The sequence below is a fragment of the Euleptes europaea genome, chromosome 6 (assembly GCF_029931775.1).
Source record: "Euleptes europaea isolate rEulEur1 chromosome 6, rEulEur1.hap1, whole genome shotgun sequence".
NCBI lineage: Eukaryota > Metazoa > Chordata > Lepidosauria > Squamata > Sphaerodactylidae > Euleptes > Euleptes europaea.
In genome coordinates, this window is record NC_079317.1 from 54,175,049 (window position 1) to 54,202,698 (window position 27,650).

General features: G+C 41.0%; 2 protein-coding genes across 3 annotated transcripts in view; both read right to left on the bottom strand.

Annotated features, from left to right (window-relative positions):
* PSEN1 (presenilin 1) overlaps positions 1 to 18,297 on the bottom strand; it is a 39,228-nt gene extending 20,931 nt beyond the window's left edge. The window contains exons 1-5 of one of the 2 annotated variants that reach the window (XM_056850981.1): positions 18,248 to 18,297; positions 14,497 to 14,625; positions 7,968 to 8,009; positions 7,148 to 7,386; positions 3,383 to 3,524 (exon numbers count right to left, since the gene is read on the bottom strand). In XM_056850981.1, coding sequence (XP_056706959.1) covers positions 3,383 to 3,524; positions 7,148 to 7,386; positions 7,968 to 8,009; positions 14,497 to 14,577 — 504 coding nt within the window. In that variant the 5' untranslated portion in view covers positions 14,578 to 14,625; positions 18,248 to 18,297. The remainder of the gene's footprint in view (positions 1 to 3,382; positions 3,525 to 7,147; positions 7,387 to 7,967; positions 8,010 to 14,496; positions 14,626 to 18,247) is intronic. The other variant, XM_056850982.1, reaches the window with a different exon arrangement.
* A 3,821-nt stretch (positions 18,298 to 22,118) lies between these two features.
* The window catches only part of RBM25 (RNA binding motif protein 25), a 29,115-nt gene continuing 23,583 nt past the window's right edge, over positions 22,119 to 27,650 (bottom strand). The window contains exons 14-19 of the mRNA XM_056852255.1: positions 27,193 to 27,343; positions 26,573 to 26,897; positions 25,915 to 26,189; positions 23,860 to 23,958; positions 22,975 to 23,022; positions 22,119 to 22,804 (exon numbers count right to left, since the gene is read on the bottom strand). Of these exons, the coding sequence (XP_056708233.1) occupies positions 22,712 to 22,804; positions 22,975 to 23,022; positions 23,860 to 23,958; positions 25,915 to 26,189; positions 26,573 to 26,897; positions 27,193 to 27,343 (991 nt within the window). The 3' untranslated portion in view covers positions 22,119 to 22,711. The remainder of the gene's footprint in view (positions 22,805 to 22,974; positions 23,023 to 23,859; positions 23,959 to 25,914; positions 26,190 to 26,572; positions 26,898 to 27,192; positions 27,344 to 27,650) is intronic.

Here is a 27,650-nt window from a genome sequence, read left to right on the forward strand (position 1 = left end):
ACCTGAGCCACTGAGTATCACTACAGTAGTGCATTTTTGCTTGTACGCACTGCTTTTTTTGATCCCAGGTATTATCCTTTTAAGTGAGGCAGTCTCATCTTCACAGGAACCGAGAGCTCATAATGACTGTGGAGTAGAGGAGGTGGTAGTGGCATTTTAAAACTATTAACAAAGCACCCAGACCAATGCTGAGTAAGTAATAGGGAGTCTGTCAATGTACTAGTTTCCCTACAGATACTGCTGAAGTTTGTGTGCTTAATACAACCAGCCTTTGACAAGTGAGTACTCAAGCACACTGCTGAATAACATTATTATAGTACTCTAGCAGCAAACACTTGAGTAAAAGAGGTACCCTTCAGCTAGTGCACACACAGAAAGGATGTTATTTGAGGGGAATGAATATTTCAAAAATGTCAGGACTTATTTACATCCGTAAGTAGTATTATTTCAGGATTTAAGATTTTCTGCAGTTCTTTATTATGTATGTAGCTTCTCAGCAGTAGGAATTCTAGAATATTAATTGCATTTAAAATCATCAGAATGGTGAAAATCAAAGTTGTTTGAATTCTGAGAGGATCTTTCCAAATAGGATGAGTGGACAATAATGTGACAAATGAAGTTCAATGTAGGTAAGTGATACAATTATGACAGTTTCATGAGTATTTACTCATAGCTCTAGAAAACAGGCAGGATCCAAACAACCATGACGTCCTCCTCCTGCTGTTGCCCACTGTACCCCTCAAAATTTATTCCTAAAAGGACACTCAAAACCATGTGGGTTGCAGTGGAATTCCTCTCCCTTGTACAAACAGAAATTGCTTTCCATACAGTGGGGAAGGGGTTGGATTCAACACACGATTCTTCTACTGACATTTACATTCCTCTTGAACTCTTATGAGCTGTGTTTCCCCTTTAATCATTACTTATAATTACATTATATTATAATTTAATGCAAATGAATTGCCTCAAATTGCCTGGAATACCTAAAACTTCTAGATAAGATATTGAGATAAAAAGGAATATCATTTTGTAATAAATCACCGTTTTGAGGTGGCCGTCTTACAGCTGAGATTTCCTTGCCATGACAAAGAAACACGAGGTCATTGCTCAAAACCTTGCATACAAGATATCCATTAGGGACTATCTAGAGGTCAAAGCTTCACCATCCTCAGAAGAAACCAAACACCAGATAATCAATATGTAATCAAAGAAAGCAAATGGCTGTATGTCTTCAGAGCAAAGTCAAAATATTCACAGTACAAATACATAATAAAAATGTAAATCTAGTTTGTTAGTAAATAAACGTGAACTCTTTTTTCATGCACTCAAACGATAAGATAAAAAAACTGGAGACATGGTCATTTATTGTGCCTACTGTAGCTCTGCTTTCTCTCTATTGAAAATAGAACTCCAGCAAGCTTTGATGGGCCATTGCACATAGAAAACGTTCAGTTAAAAAACACAGCCCTTATCAAACAGGTTTATGTACCCCCAACACTTTATACACTAAATTGTTATTCATCATCTGCCTATTGTTAGATGTACATTTCACAATATGCTTCATATGAAAGACAGGAATTAGTCAACATTCTTCCTAACATACTTCATAACAGCACGTCAAGGCAGGTCTCTAGAGTTTTGATTAAAACACTGATGACTCACTTGACAATTGTACCCAGCATAATTGATTTGTTGCTACAGACTCAGTTCTGCCTGATAAAACCTGAATAAAACTCTGCTGCCAAGATCTGCAAAACACAGAGCAATCAGGTATCTTGGATCCAGCAGGAAAACAGACTGTGGTTATGCGGAGTGACGCAAGACCAGGAGGAAAGGAGGAAAAAACCTCCCAAATATAACAAACAAAAAGCAGAAATTGAAAGGTTGTAACCACTTACACTTGAATGAAGAGGTCACAATCCCAGTGCAGTTTTAATGGTACTTCCCATTTTCATCTCTTCTCCTAACCAATATTATTACTTCATATAGATGTGTTTCAATTCCTCAGTTTGTACAGTCACACACAGTACTTGCCTAGCCCACATTGTTATTGCTTTTCCAGGAAATCTCAGCAAGCAAATGGGAATTTCAGCAAACCTGAATGAACAACGTCCTTCCTTCCTTCCTTCCAGCTGACTTTGGTTGTCTAGTACAAAAAGCAGGATTTGGCGAAGAACAGACCAGTTCTTTGTAGAAGCCATCTCTGTTTTACTTGCCACTGCTGAGGTGGCGAAGCCGCAGGCGGGCGAGCTGTCCCTGTGGCACCATTGAAGCTCTTCCTGCAGCTACCGATGTAGGAAAACTGCAGGTGGGAGGGGGAGCTGTCCCTGCCACAGCCAAGGCAGAGAAGCCGTTCCTTCCGCCACTGCGCTGAATATGTAGGTAGGCAGGCAGGGGAGCTGAAGGATAGAATCCCTCTGTGATTCTCATGGGTTCCCACTTGTTTAATAGTTAAGAGTGTGCCAGTCTGCAGATACTTAAATCCACAAATTGCCCCTCTTATTTTCTATCATAAAAAAAGACATTGGGAGGGTTAAACCCCCCCCCAAAACTAAGGGCATTGTCTGCGCACACACAGACAAAAGGTCCAATACTCCTCTACTCAACATGCTGCTGAGGCTCTCAAGAGGCCAAGTGAGCCTCTAGGGCAGCAAAGAGGCTGGGTGTGAGCTACCAGGCAAGTGGCTGAAGTAGCAAAGCTGATGGGGAGGGGTGCAAACTGCCAACGCTGCTCCTAAGGCCATGAGATGGGATGGGATGAGGGAGGCAGAAAGAGGAGTGACAGCAGACATCGGGGAGAGAGAAAGTAAGAGGGGGTGGTAGGAGGGAGAAACAGAGAAATAGGGAGAGAGGGGAAGAATCAAAAGCGGGTGGGAATGGGATGGCCGCTCCTGCAAGCTTCTTGCAGGTCCTTACTTGTATTTACTATTAAAGACTAGCCATTTTAAAATGGTGGGAACTTTCTTCAGGTGTTCATAGGCAGATAATACAACTCAAATCTTTATTTATACCTCACAGTCCAGAAGAGAACTTAATTTGATCCAACATTTAGTGTCCTCCTGGACATAAGACCATTAAATTCAAGTAAAATAAATGTCCATGATTTCCCCCTTTCTAAAGTATCAGAAAAATCTTCAGTAGTTTTGCAATACAATGTAACTATTAATATATTGCAAACAGTTATTATTGTGGGATAGTATGCTCTTTCGCAGCTGAGCTTTCACTTCAGTTTTTGGCTTAGACATAGGCTTAAGGATGTTTTATTTGAGAAACTGATATATTCAAATATGTTATCAGAAACATGAGGAAAGACACATTTTAAGATCTCAGCTGATTCTTTGATACATTGCATTATGATGGCATGGCTCAGTGAACTCCTCACCTTATAGCACCTGTATTTATAAAGTACAACCAGAAGTATGGTCATGACAATGATGACGCTGATCATGATAGCAGCATTGAGAATAGAATTCAGAGCTCTTTGTCCAACTGTTTCTGTATCCTCTGTGAATGGAGTGTAGATGCTGAAACACAATAGATAAGAAAAGTACAATTTGTGCCATACAAATGTGCTCTTAAATCCTGACAGTCTTCCAATTAATAGCTTAAAAAAATATTCAATTTTTTCAAAAAAATGTACTTGCACTGCACTCCTAAGCAAAGTCATGCATTTCTAAGTCCACTGAAGCTAATGAACTTAGAAGGGTGTAACTCTGCTTAGCACTGCATTGCTGAAGTCATGCTACTTCTCCACAGTGCCTTTATGCATAAACCATCTAGTGGATATGAAATGAATTAAAAAAACAAGTGACTTGCTACTTCATTCAACATTACAAACAAAGCCAAGAAACAGTAGGACTGGATAAACTAGCTAACGGGATTACATTTCTTACCCATTTAAAATTTTCATTTCTAAAGGACTGTAGCTTTAAGGGGGATATATATGCACACACACCTCAATTAAGAAACAAGGATCAACTGACAGAATGAGAATACTGGTAAATTATTGGAGGAAGGTTTCTGACTATAAAGATAGAAAAGGTCATTCCCTGGCTATGTGTGCATGTATATATATTAGAAAGGGAACAAACATTTCAATTAAAGAAATAAAATAAATTCTGAGGTAACAAAACTCACCCTTAAACTTTTTATTTATTTATTTTATTTATACCCCTCAAGGGCAGCCCTACGTAGAGCGAGTTGCAGAATCTAGCCTGGAGGTGACCGTCACATGGATCACCATGTCTTAAGTTAGGGCGGGAGAGATAGGGCACCAACTCCTGGGCCTGGCGGAGATGGTAGAAAGCCATCCGGGCCATGGCTGTGACCTGTGCCTCCATTGACAAGGAGGCATCAAAGGTCACACCCAGGCTCCTGACCGCAGGCGTAGATGTCAATTGCACGCCAAGAGCCAGGAGTAAGCACCCTACCCCCGAGCCGTCCCGACTGACCCACAGGACCTCCCTCTTTGACGGATTCAGTTTCAGCCAGGTTTGTTGCAACCATTCAGTCATGGCATCCAGCATACTGATGACACCCCAACCCAAAGCTGTGGACGAGCTAGGCGAGAGGGCGCATATAGATGTTAAACAGCATTGGGGAGAGGATTGCTCTTTGCGGTACCCCACGCACTAAATGACGCTGCTGTGACACCTCTTCCCCAAGTGCCACTCTGTCCCTGACCCTGGAGAAAGGAGTGCAGCCACTGAAGGGCTGAACCCCGAATCCCAATGTCAGTGAGACGGTGGTCTAAAAGATCATGATTAACCGTGTCGAAGGCTGCCAACAGATCTAGAAATCAGCAGCCCCACCCCAGCTGTCCAAGGAGATCGTCCATTAGGGTGGCCAGAGCTGTCTCTGTCCCATGGACCAGGGTGGAAGCTCAACTGTAATGGGTCTAAGACTGATGCTTCATCCAGAAAGACCTGCAGTTGCTCAGCCACCGCTCTCTCAACTACCTTACCCAGGTATGAGGTTTGACACTGGGTGGTAGTTGGCAAGATCCCTAAGATATAATGCAGATTTCTTTAAGAGTGGACACACCACTACCTCTTTTAAGCCTCCCAGGAAGGTCCCAGGATCAAAGGATATGTTGATAATTTGTCCCAGGGGGACCCACAACTCCTCCCGGGAAGCCTTAATCAACCAGGAGGGGCATGGGTCCAAGAGGCAAGTGGTGGGCCTTACAACTGACAGGATTCTGTCCACTTTGTCCAAGGAAAGTCGACTGAAGTCGTCCAATATTGGACCAGAAGATGGGCAAGGGGCCTCCAGTTCCATTACTGTATTAAGGTTGGCTGGGAGGTCATGGCAGAGTGACAACATTTTATCTGCAAAAAAGCTCACAAATGCCTGACAGCTATGGGCTGAATTCATATTTAAATTCAGTTGGCCCTCTGATAAAGACGTTAAAGACCTAATAACTCTAAATAATTGTGCCAGCTGAGAGCTAGTGGATACAATGGCGGCTGCATAGTATTACTTTTTAGCTGCTTTCGCTGCTACCTCACAGGTTTTCATAAGCGTCCTATAAGGTGTTCTTGAGGCCTTGTCGTGAACATGCCGCCAAGCTTGCTCTAGCCATCTAAGCTCCCACTTCATAACCCTGAGCCCCTCAGTATACCAAGGGGCCCAGTTTCTGCGAGGGTTAAGAGGGCGTCGGAGAGCAATTTCATCAATGGCCGTGGAGAGTCGGCTATGCCAGCCCTCCACAAGCACATTGAGAGAATCACCAGGAGGGATAGGATCCCGCAGAGCCCTCTGGAATCCGATTGGATACATGAGTCTCCGTGGGCGAGTGTAAATCAGTTTGCTACCCAAACAGGGAGGAAGTGGGGCGTCAACCCGTGCCTTCAGGACTAGGTGGTTTGACCATGTTACTTCCTCTTTCAGCATCAGACCCATGCTGACCACTAACCCGACAATCAAATCCAGAGTGTGACCTGCTTGGTGTGTGGGACCCGAAACAAACTGGTGCTGCCATGGATGACACCAGGTCCAGAGCCTGCAATGAATGAGTGGCATCAGCATGGATGTTGAAGTTCCCCAGAACTATAAACCTGGGAAATTCCAAGGTCCAGCCTGCCACAGCCTCTAACAAACTCGGCAGGGTATTTGCCAGAGTGTTGGGTGGCCAGTCCACTAGCCAGAGAACCAAGCTCTCCTCAGCTTCCCACACAAGGCCCACACATTCAATGCTGGGAATCTTTGGATCAGGTAATGTCCTGAAGGAAAGAGCCTCCCGGATGCACACAGCCACGCCCCCCCAGCCCATTGTCTGTGACTGATTGAGGACCAAGAACCCTGGGGGGGAAAGGTGACTGTCTTGCCCTCCCGCACCCAGGTCTTGGTCACGCATGCCAGTTCCACACCCTGTGCAACAAAATAGTATTGCAGGATGGCGGTCTTATTGCTAATGGACCTGGCATTGCACAACAACAGAGCCAGAGATAGGTAATTCCCAGCCCTCCTACCGTCGTTTCCCAGGATGGGACACAGATTGGAAAGGGTTCGAGCTTGTCTACATCTCCAACTCCTTCTCTTAAACCATCTGCTCCCACCGCTATACCTCCTGCGTCCCCAGGTGACTGGGATCCCCAACCCCTCCTTGGCCTTCCCAGATAATTTTTTAATAAAGCTGACTTTTGAGTGGGTTAAGAAACAATTACCTTTGCGTAGGAAAATCATCATTGTTAATCTACATATCTAAAAAGTTATGATGAATGTCCTTTAAGTTGTCCTTTGTTTTAGGGAACTTAATTAAAGATCTAGCTCGACCTGACAGTGTATTATAAATGCAGGTGAATAGGTATAAAATGGGGATGGGATAGGAGCAGTTTAAAAATGTGATGAAGGACATGCTGAACCCTAACTCTACCTTCTACAAGTGGCTGCTCTTCCAGCAAGGTTTACTTGTAATTTTGGTCAGAAGAAAAGCAACCTGGAGGAGATGGAGGGCATGTTAGATGTCTCTTTGCCACATGAAACTGTACCAACACACCCCATTTCATACCTCTGTAGAAGCCACCCTGGATAAGTCTACTGCTGTTGCACCTAGTTAGAACTTGAAAGATCACAGTAACAGCAAAGAAAAAGAAAAACCTTGCAGGATTTCAGGACAATAAACAAACAGAAAGTTGATACATACAGCTGTCCATCCTTGCGTGTATAAAAGCTGACAGACTTGATGGTTGCAACAACCACCACCATACAAAGTGTGACAGGCGCAAACAGCATAATCACATGCTTTGCCCCATATTTCAGTGTCAGCTCTTCCTCCTCATCATCTTGTTCCACCACTTGCCGAGTGCTGTTCTGTGGTTGCCCATTCGACTCTGAATCCGGATTATCCCTGTTCTCATGGCGCCGTCTGTCAATGTTGTCGTTCTAGAAATATTTTTGTAATAAATTTCCGTAAGTAGCTACAGATGATCCATATATTCAGCGCTCTAAACTACAACGGTGGGGGCTCAATGACTGATCTGTGCAAGCCCAATCCATGACTGGATGGGGAACTACAGGGAAGCATGTGTAGGAATGGAATATAGGGATAAAAATAAATTACAAAGGGAAACAGGTGTGAAAGGGAGCAAAGATTCAGAAGCAAGAAATCTAAAAATAAAGAATACTTTGTACTGCAGCTACAAAAAGATCACACTACAGAGAAAAAGGAAGCAAGATAAAAGATATCTGAGGATTAACAGAAATGAGAGCATGTAGCAGACTACAGAGTCAGTACTGGGCATCACAGTGATAACTGTGCTAGGCTGCCTGTATTTGGAAAATTTGTCCTAGCTGACATCAGTGCTTTGAAATGGTAAATGTCAAATTAAAGTTGTACCTGAATCACTTTGTTTACGATATTCTTGTTTGATTCTGCTGGCTGCAAAGGTATAAAAAATTACTAAACCAGCCCTGGATAGGACTTTAAATTAGTGACTGCTTTATACATGGTTTCTTTTATTTACTTTTTCGTCACCTTCTTCATCATATTTCAATCTGAAACATCTCTGCGATGATAAAAATTAGAAATGCGCTTATTTGTACAAGCAACATACTTGTGCACTGGTACCCATCTACTTCTAAGTAGAGTGCTTTACTGTTTTTCTAATTTTTAAAACAAATACATAAAACAAGGGATGAAATTAGCAGTTTTTGATCTCACTTGCAAATAACCAGTATTAACTGGTGAGTAGGCCAGTGGCAGTACCTCATCACGTCACAAAATCCTAACTCTTATGATGAGCTTCATGGCACATAGATCAACTAACATAGTATTGCTACATGTTCTCCCATTTTGATTTTTGGATCAAAAGTTGTACTGTTTGGCATATGTGTCTGAAGTTGCATCCCAACCTGTAAATTGAAAGAATGTTCACATTACCACCCCAGTTTGCAGTGTAATTTTTCCTTATTACTACATCATTTTTTTTTGAGCAGTCACATGGATGATCCCAACCAATTCAGCAACCATGCAGTAAACAAGATGAACATTACAATGCTACAAAGCCAGTTCTGACTACAAACTGATGTCAACACAGACAAAAAAAACTAATTCAGAAAACTGCCCTGATTCAGAACAGATGAACCTATTTGGCTCACTCTGATGTAAGCACAAAGACTGTCCAAAGGTGTGTGAGGGAACTTTTTGATGCTACAGGAAATATTATTGACAAGTCCCCCTCCTTTTTGTGTCAGCCCTATGCAAAAATAACGCAGTGCTCCTTCTTGTATGTGGAAATGGAAGAGGTGACAGGTGGAACGGGGAGGGGGGAAGTGGGGACAAGCAGCTCATGAGGGCTTGGATCAGACACCAAAACCTGCTTGTTTTAGGATTTTCACAAAATTGACTGGGCACTAACTACTTTAAAATGTATTTACAGTTACAATTAGATTTTTCAGTGCCTTGTTTGGGTACATTTAAATTAGATATGCTGTCAGTGTAGCAGTCAATTTTGTGAAAATCCTAGAGCAAGTGGTTTTGGTCTCTAGTTGAAACCCTCATGAATGGTTACAAAGCAAGCTAAGATTTAGCTTGTATTCCTTTCTTTACTGCCCCCAATACACACTCTTACTCTTACATCTGACAAGGTTGACTGTCCATTACTGAGGGTCATTTCTCTTGCAATTAAAAATGACACACACACTAATGATAAAATGGCAATCATATGTAAAACAGTACAGTAAGCACTTCCATAAAAGAGAAGCAATAGCATATAAGTTTATGCAAGGAAACAAAAGAAGTCTAGAAATAAAAAAACTTAACCTTCTGTACCATCCTAGTGTTTCTTAATTTAAATACATATACTGTATAAACAAACTAATTCTCTATAAGGAAAGCTACCCAATTAAAATGTTTTAACTAAAAAGCATAAAAACCCATACGACAGAAAATAAGAAGATCACAGGATTATGAGACACAGCTGTACCTATGATGCTAAACTTCTTGTTTTGATGAAAATTAGAACTATGGGTATCAGTTCCCTGAGCCTTAAGAAGAAAAAGATACATTATTTTAAGTATGTTGATCCCTCATTCCAAAAGGACATTGCATCCTGTGCTAAGACAGTTTTCATTTTCCAACAAAAACATTTTATGTCACCCTTCTCAAGTGTGACACAAATTCATGTAGCAAAATAAATAAAGAATAAACAAGAAAAATAGCCTTATAAGAAATGGTCCCTACGTAAAAAATCAGCTAAGAAATTGCACTCATGACTGCAGTTTACAACTGTAAGGAAATAACAAGACCATCTGGAATGTCCTTCTGTCTGTTACATCTGAATAAAGGTGTACTTTGAATGACCAGAGAAATTGTCACATCAAATGCACTTTGTTCCAGTAAGTGGAAAAATTCCTACCTGATTAGGATTATGCACAGAAGTCAGAGACGCCAACTTCGCTGGAAGCAAAGGTACAGATTCCTCACTTCCATCAGCCATGATGGATCTAAAGTCTCTGAAAGGGTTTGGATGAAACCCATGTAATACTGGTTTATGGGCAAGTATGAACTATGCATAGTCAAGATGAATGAGTAATACTAAAGATAAACAAGAACCCTGGCAACTATAAAAGAAAACAGTTAATATAAAACCCAAGGCAATAGAACTGAAGGCGTGGAACAGAATTATGTCTGGGTGGAAACTTCCCCTGCTTTTTATCGGTGCCTTAACCCCCAACTGGAAATGAAGGAGGCAGTGCAAGAAAACAATATGTTGGGCAGGGTTTTGTAAATTTTCTCATTATGGGTTTCTGCACCTATGCTAACCCTTCAATTCCCTGATACTACTGAGAGAATCAGCTTAGTTGGCTTGGGTCCTGTTCGAAAATTGGTATGTGTGTATGTGTGTGTAACAAGCAACTATATCTGTTTGCTGATAAATATTTATCCTTCTGACTCCATTAGGGATCAGCTCAGCTGTCACATGCACTGCATACACACACAGGCTCAGGAGTGGGTACAGTTCTTTCCCAGGGTCACTGCCTAGCTACTCCCAAAACCAACCTGGAATTTTCTAATTTCTCTAGTTCCGCATCTCAAAGAGGGGTCTAGCCTAAGTAAAATCTTCTCCCAGACAGTCACCCTAACCTAAGAAAGGAATTTCCCCCCATTCTTTAGGAATGGACAGAATAAGTTTCCTCTGTCAGCTCTCACTTCTTTCTAGACAGCAGAGTTTAAAATAGCTTGTCTAACCACTGAAAGTCAGAATAAAGATGAAGTCCCTCACATGAAATCTACAAGTATAGACTTAGAACCTGCCTTGGCTTTCAAATGTGTAGGCAAGACTGTACATTTTTTTTTAACTTCTATTAGAAACCACCTCACCCTATCTCTATACCTTTAATACTATACTTGGGGGCTAATTTATCTGACTGAATAGGTAACTCAGGACCCTTCCTCATGTGTCTTAACTGTTCTCCAACATTACTGCAAGGGTTGAGAGGAAACATGGAAGGAATACTAGAGGTCTACTTTGTGGACACAGGGTGATCATTCAGATCTTCCCTGAAGGAAATCTCTCTCAAAAAAAATCTTAATGGCTTCCTGAAAAAGCCCCTGCCCAAAGAAGAAAGGGTTAATGGAAAGGAGGTGATTGTAATGTACTGAAAGATAAATGTTGTAGGAGCCAGATCCATACTCAAGTTGAAACTTTGATCTTGCACAAAGAGGAGGCAGGAATTTGGTATCAGATGGAGATAAATCATTAACTGTAATACCAAAATTTAACACTTTTCATTCATTAATTCATTCATTTCCAAATGATGTTCAACCCTGTAAAATATACACACATTTGAGTGCAAGGAAATGAGGAATTACAAGCACCTGCTACATCAGATACAAGAAACGTTGAGAGCAATACACTTTGACAAGGATGCTGCCCTCTTGCCTGATCCTGCATACATCTCCCAAATATGCTAACTACACAAGCTGAGAAACATGGACGTGCATTTTAATTTTTTTTTTTAAAATAAGACATTTCAGTTTTTGTAACAAAGGCAGGTTTTTTTTTATACTTGTAGGTTATCCGGGCTGTGTGACCGTGGTCTTGGTATTTTCTTTCCTGATGTTTCGCCAGCAGCTGTGGCAGGCATCTTCAGAGGATTAACACTGAGAGACACTGTCCTTCAGTGTTAATCCTCTGAAGATGCCTGCCACAGCTGCTGGCGAAACGTCAGGAAAGAAAATACCAAGACCACGGTCACACAGCCCGGATAACCTACAAGAACCAATGAACTCTGACCTTGAAAGCCTTCGACAATATTTTAAAGGCAGGGTTTAGCCGTAGACTTTGTCATGTTTCAATATGCCTACAACAGTGAGACAAAAGGATTTAGAAGTTATCTGTATGTCAGAATCTGAGTTTCTTTCTCATTCAACAATAAGGTAAAGGCCCTCTGTGCAAGCATTGGGCCATTCCTGACCCATGGGGTGTCGTCACATCCTGACATTTACTGAGCAGACTTTGTTTACGGGGTGGTTTGCCAGTGCCTTCCCCAGCAATCTTCCCTTTACCCCCAGCAAACTGGGTACTCATTTTACCGACCTCGGAAGGATGGAAGGCTGAGTCAACCTTGAGCCGGCCACCTGAAACCAACTTCCGTTGGGATTGAATTCAGGTTGTGAGCAGAGCTTGGACTGCAGCACTGCAGCTTACCACTCTGCGCCACGGGGCTCCTACATTCAACACTAGGCACTTGATATTACTGTTAACATACTCGTTCAGACTGAATATAATTGTGACTGGATCTAATACCACACTGTTAAATGTTTCTGGAAATAAAAAAGTCACGATCCACAGTTTTACAAGCAAGGCAAAGAACCCAGTTGTGCATGAAGCCACAGATTTAACCAGAAAGGTTAATAGATGCAACGTCTCATGCTAAATAGCTTTCCCCACAAATAATGAGTACATGCCCATTTACTTGCCTTTTATTACAACAAAATGTAATAACAATACCAAAGCTTTTAGTTTTCACACTGATTTATCAGTTCACTGGCTCTACTACTGCTAAGGATTTAGAAAAAATCTCATTAATATGGGAGAAACTGAGCATATTTGGCACAGTTGCCAGGACTGCTAAAGAACACATCCTTGACCAAATTTCACAGGGGTCTTCATGCTTGATTGTCTTTGGAATCCACATGCCATCATGCCACAGGACCTTGATGTTTATGTGTACAAGTATAGTCCACATATCGTTCTTAATGTTGTCTACTTTATCAGGTCCAGGTGAAAAGGAAATTCCAAGTTCTTCTGTCCTATGTGCGATGAAACATCTTGGAACTTACAATAAAGTTGCATTAATTAAATGACCAGAGAAGTAGATGCCTGTGGCGATGCCTTTCTTGGTTCCTGAGATATAGTATCTATATTGTTCCTGCTGCACAAACTGAAGAAGTATTTTCACACATAAATTATCTTTTTAAAAAGCCAGTGTGGTGAACTGATTAGAATGGTAGGCTACGATCTGGAAGACCAGGGTTCATAATCTCTCACCTCTCAGTCTACCCTAGCTCACAGAGTGGACATTAGGATAAAATGAGGAAGGGAGAACTGCATGTGGTGAAAAATGTACTAGGATATATAGATTAAATGAGTTTAAACTTTGAAAACAGTCACAAGTACCTACCACCTCAGCAGTTTAAAAAATGTTTAGCGTATATTGCCTACATATCCCACCTTACCAATTCACATTTATCTTCTCAGTCAGGGTACTCTTAAATTAAACTAAAAAAATAATTGGTAGTCCACTGAGCTCTACTGCATTTTTTAAACACACAGCATGCCAGTCAATTTTTCTCTCACTTTCATCATATACTCAACAAGAACAGAATGGAAACAAATAGCTCCAAGATGGGAAAGCAAAAGATAATAACAGATATGTAAAAGAAGATGAAAAAATCACAGTTATGATGGGATGGATGCATGAATTACAGAATACGACCAGCACTGCTCTACATTAAAATCTGGCCATGCAATATAAATGACAAAACAATATCAATTTACTTACTGCAAACAGTGGTTATGGGGGAAAAAACAAGCTCTAAGAATAGGATTTAATCTGTTTTAGACTTAGCAAAGTTCTTAAGTTCCACAAAGAGATCCAAAGGGTAGGTAGCACATGCACAAGGGCTTTTCAAACCATCCCTTCTTAAAGCAATCCCCCACACTTCTGGAGGAGGCACTCCAGAATGCCAGAGGATACAGTGTGTGTGTGTGGGGGGTCTACAGCTGAAAATGAAAACCAAGGGATTTGTGAGGCACACAACTGCATTAGGAAAATACATGGAATTCTCTGGATTTTGTCTACCGTATTTTCCAAGATACTAGAGCGAAATTCTGACTATGACCCAAGCTATGTGATTTTCTGCTGAATTCAGACCCCCATCCAGAAGGTCTAGGGTACAAATATTTTACCTGAAAAAGGCAAGAGTTGAAAAGGAAAATCTGTCAAATTCCTTTCATCAATCAACTGTTTTTGAACACATATTTTGAGTCTTCCCTGTGATCCCTTATCAGAAATATAGTGCAATTTTACATTTTGCTCAGTAACACTGGGAGGGGAAATATTTAAACATGGGAAATAGAGAATATTGTACATGCTAAGCTTCATACAGGTGCCTCAAAATGGTTTTCTAGACTTGTTAGCATTCTGAAATTGGGGGGCTTAGTCTGCAGTAACTCTGCACTGCAGTCTTGTACAGTAAACAAAACAAAACCATACAGCCTGATGTAACTCCTCTCTAATGTATCAGAATATTATTATTGTAATAAGAAAAATGCAGCATGAAACACATTTACAATGATTGAAACTAGATCTCTTATGTTAAAATACTTTTCTGTGGTTCTCGTCATCACATTTATGATTGTAAGAACTGTTTAACAAATATAAGGGGCTTTATTCCACTGCTTACTGGCATTTTGTATTATAAGTACTGTGCATCATCCACTCCGTTTATGTTCTGCCATGTAAAATAATTGTTTTCTTACGTACGGTATTGCTCAGGTGGTTGTCAGGGAAGTTTTCTGTCAGCTGCCCATGCTGGAAATGTACGTTTGCAGATAGTTCTGTCATTGGGACTTTTTACTCCACAAAACTTTCTTTCTTCTTGAAACACTGCAACTGTAAAAAAATTTAAAACAAAGAAATGTTCTGAAATCCTATATACTTTTTTGTATGCTGACATGAAATGAAGATCCTTTCTTAGCTGTTGACTTTCTAGACTACAGTAAAAAATATAACTTGTAGTAAAGTTACCTGAAGTACCCCACTGAATCACTCTCTTCTCTCCTCATGCATATGCATTTGTTCCTCCCCTTGCAGTTATGGAGCCAATTACAGTTCATCCTTCTTCTGCATAGTTGTTAACCATGGCTAGCCTAAACCAAATTTGCAAATCCGCTTTTAACAATGGTGGCAAACTGACTTAGTACTAACTATGGTTTTGTGGTGAGAAATCTTTAGTATTAAAACATATTCTTGTTTGTGTTAAGAAACAAACATTTATAGGCCTTAACGCATAGTTTAAAAAGCGCATCAAGGCCTATGGCTTTAGCTTTCAGCTGCTTCTAGTCTGACTCCATCTTCAAATTAGAATCTGTGATCTTGAAAGAAATTACATTACTAGGAGATAGATGCTTGCAATTGCTTTTTGGGACACAAAAGGCCTTTTAACCAGCAACAAAAATCTCTGCTAGATTAAGGGAAATTGTTTAGGCAAACAAAGCTTCACAGACAGACAATTGTCAGGAACTCTTTCAACTAAGTAACATATTAGGAACAGAAAGTTTCATGAACAGGCCCAGCTCCAGAAAGCTTGTGAAAAAGGGCTGTTGTAGATTCTCTTTCCCATGGTTTAGTGTATAAAGGGTCTCGCAAGATCCCCTGTTTCCTTATCATTCTGAGGAAAGAATTCAGGCTGTAAGCCATCTTTCTTTGGACTGATCCGGAGCGCTCTGACTGTTGTCTGTGTGTTTGGTCTGTGTATGTTTTGCAACTTTAATGAGTATTGTTTATGCCTTTGCCTTATAAATTTCTTGTAAGCTTAATAAATCTGTCTGGTTCACTATCATAATGTTTATGTTCGATGTAAGAGTTGTCTGATTATCTAAAGGTGCCTGGTGTGCATGATCTGTGTTAACTTTATTATTCTCTGGCCATTGCTTTAGGTGAGTAGAGCAGGCAGGGAAATTCCAATTCAAGAACGCAGTGGGAGAACTAAAAATTCTCCCGTCAGGTTTGTATTAGCATGGACATAGCACTGATCACAGCTGGTTGAAAACAGGGATGAGGAAAGGAAAGGAGAAGCATATGGGGTTCTCCAACCTGCCTAACCATCATTGGGAAGGACTATAGGCCACTGAATGCTGAAGGAATGTATCCAGACCAACCTGCTGTATGACTACTGCATATTTCAAATTCCTCACCCCTACCAGCCCACCATAAAAAACATTGTTTTCAAAATTTGTAGCTAAATAAACTTTCCAAAAAGCTTATGGTTACGATCATAAATCTTGATGTCTGGAAGTCAGATATGCAAATATTAACAACTGACAAATGTCCAGAGGAGAGGGGGCAGTTGAGCCACTGGCAATAGAGGTCTGGGTAAAAAAAGGAGAAATGGCTAGTTGAAGAAAATCTCTGCTAAAGTTTTAAAGAAGAATGAGAAAAATGGTCTATTGACGATATAACAAAGGATTGTTTCAGCAGCATGACTGATAGCATGGAATGCAACAATAATTACATGCAATGCTTTACATGCTTGTTTGGAAGTAAGAGACACTTTGTTCAATACATTTATTTCCAACTTTCACCCCCCTCCCCCAAAAAGACGTATTAAGATGAATCCATTCAAATGTGGAATGCAAGACATGCATACATGAGTTCAGGTTCCATCACCTAAATACTATGCTAAAACAGGTCTAAAAATCAATGAAAACACATTTTTAAAATATGTTCTTGTATTCTCCACTCCATGGTCTAACAAGGAAATGTAGAAAACAGCATCAAAACTTCCAAAGGCCAGGGGAAAACTTAAAATCTCAGCAAAAAATAAATATTTAGAATTTAGAACAAGCAGGTGCAAAATGCAAAAAGTGTTTTGCAAGACCTGAATCTAAAACTACAGTTTCTAAAACATCAATTAGGCATTAGCCTAGCACTAGAATGCTTAAAACCGGAGCCAATGCAATTATCCAATTAAGTGCTTGGTAGCACTTGAATTACTTCAATTCAGCCATCTGGGGTTTCTCTATGATGCCACTGGGGCATAAGCTACTTTGTTGCTGGAAAAGGAACCATCTGAGATCTAATGTAGACCCACAGGAAATGGTACTAAGGCAGCAACCAACTAACCAAATGGAGAGCAGGAAAGGGGGCCAAATGATTTCCTGCTTATTGCATTTTATTTCGCCCACTGAAAACAGCCACTTTAAAAGACTCTCTCATCTGGGATTTTAAAGAGATAATAAAAGACACTGCAGAGCCCACTTTCAGAAATGGTTTTTCCCCTCATTATCACCATGAGCAGATTATTTGATAAGGCTTGCGTAAGGCAATCAAGATGTGACACATGGACAACTAGATGCCAGCTATTGGTAGCAGTTAACTAGTAGGCAACCCTACCTTCAGTTCCATAAATTCATCCCCAGTGCCCCCTACCCTATAAAAACCATTATTCAAAATAGTGGTTTGCATGACTCGCTAAGAAAGATAATAACAAACTTCAAAACGATAGCTATTAATTGCACATCTATTCAAAAGCAAATCAAAACTTTTTAGTTTAATTTATTCAACAAAATTGATGAACTTGATCCAGTGATACCAGCTTTTCAAAGTCAGAATTTGTTTTTTATACTTTTCACCAAATTTGCCAGCATGGTGCCATAGCTTGCTTTATTGTAAATAAGTGAACAATACAGTTGAAGGGGCCCACCTCCAGCATCCTCCTGCTGCCCCCTTGCCCCTTAGTGCCCTCCTAACGTCACATCCTGACGTTTCCAAGGCAGACTTTGTTTGCGGGGTGGTTTGCCAGTGCCTTCCCCAGTCATCTTCCCTTTACCCCCAGCAAGCTGGGTACTCATTTTACCGACCTCGGAAGGATGGAAGGCTGAGTCAACCTTAAGCCATCTACCTGAAACCAACTTCCGTCGGGATCGAACTCAGGTCCTGAGCAGAACTTGGACTGCAGTACTGCTGTACATGCTGTAGAGCTGCTAACATTATACAGTCTCTATCACTTAAAATTTTTAAAGAATGGGAACTTCAATCAGCGTCTAACTTACTCACAAACTATTATTTTCTGGGTACATCCCCAAGATCTCGACACTTGATTTCAACACTGCTTACAAGTATATGAGAGTGGTCAAGAAGTGGAACCTTCTTCCCCTCCTTTTCAGGCATTTTCACACATGGCTGAGGAGAGGCAATCCAGTCCGTGTTGTTCTAAATTAGGAGTCCCGGTATGCAGGGAGGGGAGAAAAGGGAATGGTTTATTCCAGATTTTTTTTTTTAAAGCTGCGAAGACCAGCCCACTTTAAGACAGGGGGTTGGTCAGAGCCTACCATAGGAGATAAACACGCGTGTAAAGTGGGGGAGGTGGTCATGGGGGAAACTGGAGGCGGCGCATTGGCCATTCCCCACTATGGTCGGGGGAGGGAGGACTCCCGAGTAGTGCCGCCTGACCCCCCCCCCCAGGGTTTTCCTCTCCCCCCGCATCCAGCCCATTCGCAACACCGGCGCTTACCTGACCCCCCCTTCAAAGCCGGCCCGCCGGTTTGTTCCCCTTCCGACCCGAATTCAGAGCACGGCCCCCACCCTTCTCCTAACGCTTCCGGCTAAGGCTCCGCCCAACGCCCCAACACTCTCATCCCTTCAGCCTTAGCGCCTCATTTGCGCCTTCTCTATGGCTCGTCGGAGTGTGCGCCTGCGCATTACCCGAACTTCCCTTCGGCAGGCTGTCGGCGTCGTTCGACTGAAAGCCGGGCCCCGCCCTGCCTTGGGGACAACAGCTGCTGCCTTAGGGAGGCTGACGCGCATGCGTAGTGCGAAGTTAACGGCGTGAAGAGCGCCGAAATCATTCTTTTCCCCTCTAGATACCGTTGCTACATTCTCACTGTAGGCTCTAAATCTCATTGCATGCCATTCGGCCTGTCTGATTTTCTTAAAGTAACACCGTATTACTAACAGGGGCGTTCTTACCCGTAGGGGAACCAATCTCTGCTGCCAATTTTACTAAGACACATTTCGAAGTGAAGATTTTTTTCCTAACGTGTTTAGGCGGATGCGTATCTAACTGGGCTTACTGTCAGGCGATCATACATAGAAAATGCAGCCTTTAAAATGGTTTTGAAAATTGAGTATTCAGAAGCAGAGCAGTGCTTGTAACAAGGGATGCCAGCCTCCAGGTGGGACCTGGGGACCCCCGGGGGAATTGCAGCTCATCTCCAGACTACACAGAGCAGTGCCCCTGGAGAAAATGGATGCTTTGGAGGGTGGGTTCTATGGCTTTGCACCCACTGACATCCATGCCCTCCATCCCTAAATCTCCAGGAGTTTCCCAACCTAGATCTGGCAACTCCCCCAGCATCCCCTGCCGGTGGCCAGTGGTGACTTGATAACCCTACTTGTAGCACTTGTGTTCCAGAGTTGACTACTTCAGTGAACAAAAACAACTCTAGCTGTTGATGGATGACCAGTTGGGATCGGTGGTAATGGACCCGACTAGTTACCGGAGGCCGTGGTACAGTGGTTGAGACTGAGCTGGCTGAAAGTTAATCCATCTAAGACTGAGGTCTTGTGGTTGAGCTGGACCAGACTAGCACAGGGGCTAGTTACCAGCTCTTGATCAGATGCAGTTAGAGCCAACACCATCCGTCAGGAGTCTGGGTGTTGTCCTGGTGTGACACTGACCATGGAGCAACAGATCTCAGCTGTTACCAGGACAGCTTTTTATAATTTTCGCTGTGTTCAGCAATTAGCCCCCTACCTGTCTCACTCTGACTTGGCCACAGTGATCCATGCAATGGTGACCTCCAGGCTGGATTACTTTTAACTTGCTCTACCTAGGGCAGCCCGAGACTCCTCTGGAAGCTTCAATTGGTACAGAATGCAGCTACGAGGGTCCTAACAAGGACCCCTTGGATAGTTTATTCAACCTATTCTCCACCAGCTGCATTGGTTGCTGATATGCTTCCAGATCAGATTCAAGGTGCTGATTTTAACTTTTAATGCCCTTAACGGTCTGGGGCTCTCATACTTGAGAGACCGCTTCTCTTGCTATGTCCCCCTAAGGATGCTTCATTCTAGTTCTCAAAATTTACTTGAAGTCCCTGGCCCGATTATCCTCTACCAGAGCCAAGGCCTTTTCGGCCATGCCCCCTGCCTGGCGGAACTGTCTGAGGAGACCAGGGCACTGCAGGATTTGGCCCAGTTCCGTAAGGCCCGCAAGACAAGAGATATTCCACCAAGCACATGGTTGAGGACTTTTGGCTGCTCGATTACATCCACCAGTCACTGGGCAGAACCCCTCTCCTTCTATAGGCTCTCCCTTTGCGGAGGGTCTGTTATTCTTGGGAGTGAGCTCTGCTGGGAGCTTAGGGCGCCATCTTATTGCTTGTATTTTATGGATTTTAACTGTTTTTAAATGTATATTCGACTTGTTACCTGCCCCGAGCCCCTCTGTAGTGGGGGAAGGGGGGGATATAAATCTAAAATATAAATATTTAAAATCACAAATGCCCAAAGTGGCTGGCACAAATTGCTTTGGTGCAGAGATTAAATACTATTTGCCTGTAAATTCTCTAATAAGTAGGTGATGCCATCCATTTAGGATACACAATGTGGTGGTGGAAAGTGCCATCAAGTGGCAGCTGATTTATGGCAAACCCCAAAGGGATTTCAAGGCAATAGACAAAAAGAGGCCATTTGCCACTGCAAGCCCTGAACTTCTTTGACGGTCTCCCATCCAAGCACTAACCAAGGCTGATCCTGCTAGCCTGTATCCTCATCTTTGTCCACTAATCTAACAGTTTGCACACAAGTTTTGAAATGGTGAACAGCAATGTTGTTACAATAATGAGTTGGCCTCATTATCACCAGTGTCATAAACTCAGTGAACGTTTAGATAGAAACTCTTGCATGTTTTTTAAAAAAGCAACCATACAGCTCTCTGAGAACCACACACCTTTACGGACTAGAGTTTGAGCCCTCTGTTCGAAACCTAACAAAAATGCAAAGGGACATCCATACCAAAGAGAGCCAGTGTGCTGTAGTGGTTAGAGTGGACTAGGATCTGGAAGGCTCAAATGTGACCCCTCCCACTCTGCCATCAAATCTTGTTGAGTGACCTTGGGCTAGTCATTCTGTCTCTCTCTCACACACGCACAGCCTAACCTACCTCACAGAGTTGTTATGAAAATAAAATGGAGGAGAGAACAATGTAAGCTACTTTAGGGCTCTTAAAAAAAATTGCCATGTATTGCTATGTACAAAAACAGACGTACTTAATCTAAAGATACTACCGTAATTTGTATCTTTACTTTGAGATGGCAATTCTAACAATTCTTTGATTTATTCTGCTGTAGCTGAATCTACATAGCACTAATGGTAGCATCCTTAAAATTCTTTCCCATTTCTTCCTTATAAAGGGGGGTATAGCCAGTGTGTGTAAATTGCTAACCTTGTACAGACTATGAGCACATACCATTACAAATTTGGAAAAGGAGCTCTGCTGCAGTAGACAAAGGATTCAATTCGCACGTGGCCAACCAGGTGCCTCTAGCAAAGCAAGAAGCAGCGCAAAGAGGTCACATCATAAATCATATTAATAAAATACAAATAGTCATTTTTTTGAAAATGAATTAATGTTAAATGGTAACATACCTTGAGACGTTATTCCAATAATCATAGTCCAGATCAAATATATACATTTTTAATATCTGAAATATTTACATGTTGGAACCTTGATATGATCCCATTTGTTAAGAACAGTTTTCAGATGTCCTCATATAATGCAAGAATTCAGTAACTCAGGATTACAGTTATGCCTTCTAACCAGATTAAACTGTATCCTTCAGGTAAAGAGAGATCACAAGAGCGGCATTAAAAAAAATTGAATCAGTTGTTGCTTCCTGGAAAGTGTCCATCCTGCAGTCAAGAAGGCCCATAGCATACAGTCTTATTTGTGTATGAGGTTAAAAAATGCAGTTTACAGTACATTGTTACATCAGCGTATGTATAAAACTCATACAGAGTTAAGAGGGCAGAAAATATTACCCTCTATCAATCCAATAGAGAGAGCTTACAGTACAAAAAGAATAGTCACAGCTGACTTGATGGCTTACATAAAGACAAATTCCCCCATCGTTTGAAAACGTATGATTTAACATTGTAAACGGTTGTGCTCGTTACATCTTTAAACCTTTCCTTCCCCCAAGTATCCTAAACTGGCTAATAAATTTTAATTTAAACCAAGAAAAGATAACAATGTTTAAAATGTCAAATCTGTTTCAGAGGGAGGGCAAAACTCAAATAATTTGTATACTAATTATTCCTTGATTTAAGCACCCAAAAGTGGGAAATTCTGTCATCAGAATAACTGAAGACTAGAAGGCCTCATGAGGATGCCTGAGCTGATGTAATACCACCATTTCCCCTACAGATCCATCTACAAATAATGCAAGTTTGTTCTATTTTTACCAAATCCAACAAGAGAACAAGTCCACATTCATGCAGGTGAAAACTATGGTGCCAGCAATGACTCCCATCCATTTTCAGAATCTTAAAGTTTATTCCAATCTTTAAAAATGGATAAGGGAAAGAAGAGGCTGAAGTATTTACATAAAAATTCAGTTACTGTGGTAAGTGGTAAGCATAGATGTTTTCTAAAACATGGGACAATATTTACAATAAACAGTTTAGAAGATGAAGATCAGAGACTGTGTACAGCAGCTGCAGTTTATAAACCATACCTGTAACTGTACCTAGTGAGAAACCACCAAATGCAGGATTTGGATAATTACAACCAAGGAAGCCGGGAAGTGAAAAGGGGAGGAAGGGGTCTCAGTGTTACAGATGATGAAAAAAAAATTCACATTTTCTACATTAAAAAATACAAGTCTCACAAATGTCTGAGGACAGAGAAACTTCAAAGTTCTTCAGTGGTGGGAAACAAAAATTGAAATGCAGCCCTTAAAAACAAAAGGATTCTTTATTTTACCAGACCAATCTTTTTGGCTTCTGTTTCATATATCAATAATCTCCACATTTTGACTATAAAAACTTCAGCTTCTTCATCTAGCACCTGCAACAAAAGAAAAAACCCGTAGGGAATTATATCTTAATAAGAAACATCTACACATCTCTTCCAATGCATTTGGTGAATTTTGGTTTTTAGGATACATTGAAGAGGGTTACAAATTTATACAAGTTAATAAAATTCTGGATTTGGCATGTTTTCTGCCTTCTGCTTACCATAGCGACATCATCCAAGATGCTCTGCGGTGAACTATGAGCCATAACCTGAAAAGACAGAGGTGTACAGATTGCTGAAGAGTGTTATCCATAAAGACAGCAAAACTCTAGTGTAGTAAGCTGACCTATCTTAAAGCCATCACAAACAAACAAGACAATCGCTTTTAATATCAAGCTGTTTTTTAAGGAACTCTTCAGCAAGAAAAGCAGCTGCACAGTCTCCCCACTGAATGATTCAGAAGGTGGACCAAAATGCAAAACAAAACAAGACAAAAAACACACCAACCTTTAAAATCCCTTGTTTGATTTTGAATGGGCATCCCAACACACTGAGTTCAGCTGTGGGGAATGAGAGGGCAAATGCCACTTGCCTCTCACACTACCTGGTGGCTACGACTACAACAGATTACCAGCGAACAAGTCTCTAGGGTGGGGTGTGTGTATATTTACACATTAGCTTTTTAACCTTCATGTCCCCCATGACAGCATTTGGTAAAGTTTTTGTGTATTTAAAAAAAGAAGAGGAGTTGGTTTTTATATGCTGACTTTCACTACATTTTTAAGGAGAATCAAACTGGCTTACAATCTCCTTCCCTTCCCCTTCCCGCAGCAGACACCTTATAAGGTAGATGGGGCTGAGAGAGTTCAGAGAGAACTGTGACTAGCCCAAGGTCACCCAGCTGGCTTCATGCGTAGGACTGGGGAAACCAACCCGGTTCACCAGATTAGAGTCCACTGCTCTTAACTACTACACATGCATGCTGTGTCAATCATTTCCTTTGGAGAAATGTTGTGAAAAAGAAATGACTGAGACAAAATGTACCACCTTCCACCCAAAAGCACAAGCCACTCCAACATAAATTTATAAAGATAATACATGTTCACCTTTGAGCAAACGAAGTCAACTAGAGTTGCTTCTTCTTCACCAATATATTCTATTATCTTCTTGTTGATCCATGGTCTTATTCTACGTTCCATTAATGTCTATAACAGAAAGTAGCATTTCAAAAAAGTCATGATTTTTTTGTTTTTTGCACCATTTCTTTTTTTATCTAGGAGCTTAAAGCCAGCCATATAAGAAATGATCCCATAGAGGATTTAAACAGTAAAACGATCACTTAATGTGAGCATGGCTGAGTTTAAGTCTGAGAGATTATCATTCTTTTAGGGTATTCCTTTAATGAATTTAAATGCCCTTGCTAATTAAACACACACTTAGAATCAATGTTGGCGAAATAGTCGAAAGTTGTGAAGATTAGTACTCAGAAGTTAAATGTCAGATATCAGATTACCTTGGCAGCTACAATCCAGTACATACATACTAATGGTTACATGATTCTTCCAAAGGCAGGCAGCATTGCCATTACATTTAACTTACAGTTTATGGTTTAGATCCTAGTGAGTTTTCTGCTTGAGTGAGGATGCGATGGGGTGATTTTTGGAGACTGCATTCTCCCACTGCAGACCCCCACGTTGACCCCCATGCTGTTCCTTTGGGTCTATTAACACCTGGAAGCACAGCAGGCTGCAGCAGGAGGGGGAGAATCGCCCTTCATCTAATACATCTCCACTCATGCTAGATGGGCTCCACCCCCTTCTATCTCTCATTATCAGAAAATGTTGAAAAGACTGGCCTTGTAACTGCAATACCAAATCGTGCCAGTTTATGATAAAGCCACCATTAATTATCTATATGGACATGTATATATTGACTTTTCTTGAGGTGTTTTACATATTATAGACTGTCACATTTTATGCAGAAAGGCAGCTAACAGAAAATTAACCAATTACAGCTCTAGTACATCAATCTACAAAAGCCAGTTTAATTGATGAGGGCACACCTGTTTACTTTCTGATGTTATTTTGGATCCTTTAAAAACTGTAGCAGGAAATGGAAGAGAAAATATTTAAAGGGAACTATTATGTGGTAGCTATTCTTTATTGCATTGTAAACTACTTTGCAGTTCCTTCAACATCTTAAAAATGCCTACACAGGCTGAATATCCCTTATCCAAAATGCTTGGGACCAGAAGTGTTTTGGATTTCAGATTATTTAGGATTTTGGAATATTTGCATATACATAATGAGATATCTTGGGGATGGGACCCAAGTCTAAACATGAAATTCATGTATGTTTTATATACACCTTATACACGTAGCCTGAAGGTAATTTTATACAGTATCTTTAATAATTTTGTGCATGTGGGGCATAGTACAATACCTGCCGTTGGCACAACCGGCCTGCACAGGTGCCATTACCTTTTATGGGCGTTCAAAATTTTTTGGATCATTTTGGATAAGAGATACTCAACCTGTACTGAATTTGTGGTAATATACATATTTATTTAAATAGGTGAGTTAAAGGCAAATTTAACCAACTAAAATTATTTAATTGGGTGACAGCCAGGGATCCAAAGGAGTATCTGCAGGCGTGCAAGAGATCTGTGCAGGTAGCTGGAGTTTTGTTTTTTTCCCCCTGCAGACCCTTTGCAAACTTAACAACTTGTCCGGATCTCCACCTCTCTCCTGCACACCCTGTCTCTCAGTCTAAACAATGAGAAGGCTCTGAAGGTGACCAAAACAATCATCAGCTACTATCATTCACAACCCTAAGCAGCACTGGATGGGTGTTAACTAAAGCAAAACATCACTTGTACTGAATTTGACCATTCACTAACCAACATCAAAACTTGTTAGCTAACCTATTACTATGATGCTGGAATTATTTGCTGCAGTGGGCACTTTATATATATTGTGACCATCTTTTAAAAATTAAGAAATTGTTTTATGGTTTCATGTGTTTTATTGTAAAATTTTAATGTTGTTATCTGCCCTGAGCCCAGCCTGGCTGGGGGAGGGCAGGCTAGAAGTATGAAAAATAAATAAAGACAAATTCATCTTGCATACTGCGCTCCAAATTTTGTATTATTTCATACTCACTGAATCCACAATAGACCAGTCAAGAGGATAAGCAAAGAGCTCCGGTTTGGCTGTGGGGATTTTCTCAATAAGACTCTTAATGTGTTTACGTTTCTCTTCAGTATTGACACTGCCTTTGGAGGAGCCTTTGTCTTCATCGCCATAATCCAGTGGCACCAGTTTTCTTTTTCGGGGCATATCATCACTGTCTTCATCTTCAAATTTATTGAACACACTGTCCACAGTGAGTTTCTTTCTTTTCACAGCATTGGGCTGGTTTGGACTATTACAGGCACCTACAATATAATAGAAAAGGCTGTACTTATTAAAAAGTTTAAGATCCATTCTAATACATTTAAACACCAGTTCTCCTGATAATTCTGCAGTTAAAAGTATGAACATATAACTTTAAAAGAAAAGGGGAAAGATTTGGTTGTAGGCAGTGGAGCCAAGAGTTTCACCCTGCTCCAGCCCTTTCTACCCATTCGTTGGAATGCTGTCCAATTTCTTGGCTTCTGAAATGGATCAAAAGTTGTTATACTTTGGGAAGGCCTGAAGTAGAGTGAAGCCCATAGGTCTGACTCAGGGAAGTTCATTATGGCAACATTGTGTAGTTTTGCTATTTTTTGGTGCATTTCAAATCATAAAAGGAGGGGAGGGAGTGAAACACAACACTTGCCCAGTTTAAGACTAAGTCCTATTTTAGGCCGGTACTCCTCCGGCTGCTGCTGATCAGGTGAATTTTCATGCGGGATGATGATGCCACAAGGAGATTCATCCCCCGGGGTATTAGGAGTTGCGTTGCCACTTGCTGATGAAACAGATGGAGCAGAGCTGATGGGTCGGAGTGTTGGTTTAAGGCAGGGCTTTTGCTCTGGCTCTTCTTCTTCTTCTTCCGGTTCTTCCCTTTTCTCTTCTTTTTCTTGCTTTTCTTCCTCCTCTTCTTCTGATTCTGGCTCCTGTTTGGTTTGTGGCTGTCTACGCCTTTCAGCCTCTTGCTCCATCTGTGAAACAAGACAAATTCTGATGAAGAAAAACGAAGTGGCTCAAATCCTACATAGACACATTTCTGCATTATCTGGACAAGATGGAATTACTACAAATTATACAGACAACACTACCCCAGATTTCTCATAATTATTCCTAGTTAATCACAGTAGTAATTTTTTAAAGATTAATACTGTCATGCTAATGTAAAGACACATATTACTGACAGGTCAGTCACTACCAATACACTATAAGTATACCATTACAAGAACGTGAATTCAATTCTCTTTCCCAAAAAAATTAATTTCCTACCCGTTGTAGCTCTGCATCTGGATCTGGATGCCCTTCTGCCAGAAGGCGCTGCCGGATTTCTTCCAACTCTTCCTTCTCCCTTTTCCGATCCCTTTCATCTGCTTCCATTTCCTTCTCCCGGTCCCGCAGTCTCTTCTGCAGAGCACTTCCCCTGTAACATCCATTCACTTTTGATTTACAAGGTTTTGTAATGAGCACTTGTCAAAAGTAAGCACATCAACCACTCTGTTCAGAATCTGGACCACAAAGGATCGTTTTATTTCCTAACTCCAAAGACAAAGTTTTATGTATTGAGCAGTAAATTCTTTTCTTGGCATTTTGATTCCTAACAGAAACAACCATTAAGGAATAACTCTATAATGAGGGAACAAAAGAGTTCTATCATAATTTTTAAATGATGAACCTCCTTATTCTTCCAATATTATTTTTCAGAAAGGGGTTTTCTGTTTGGTATGGTT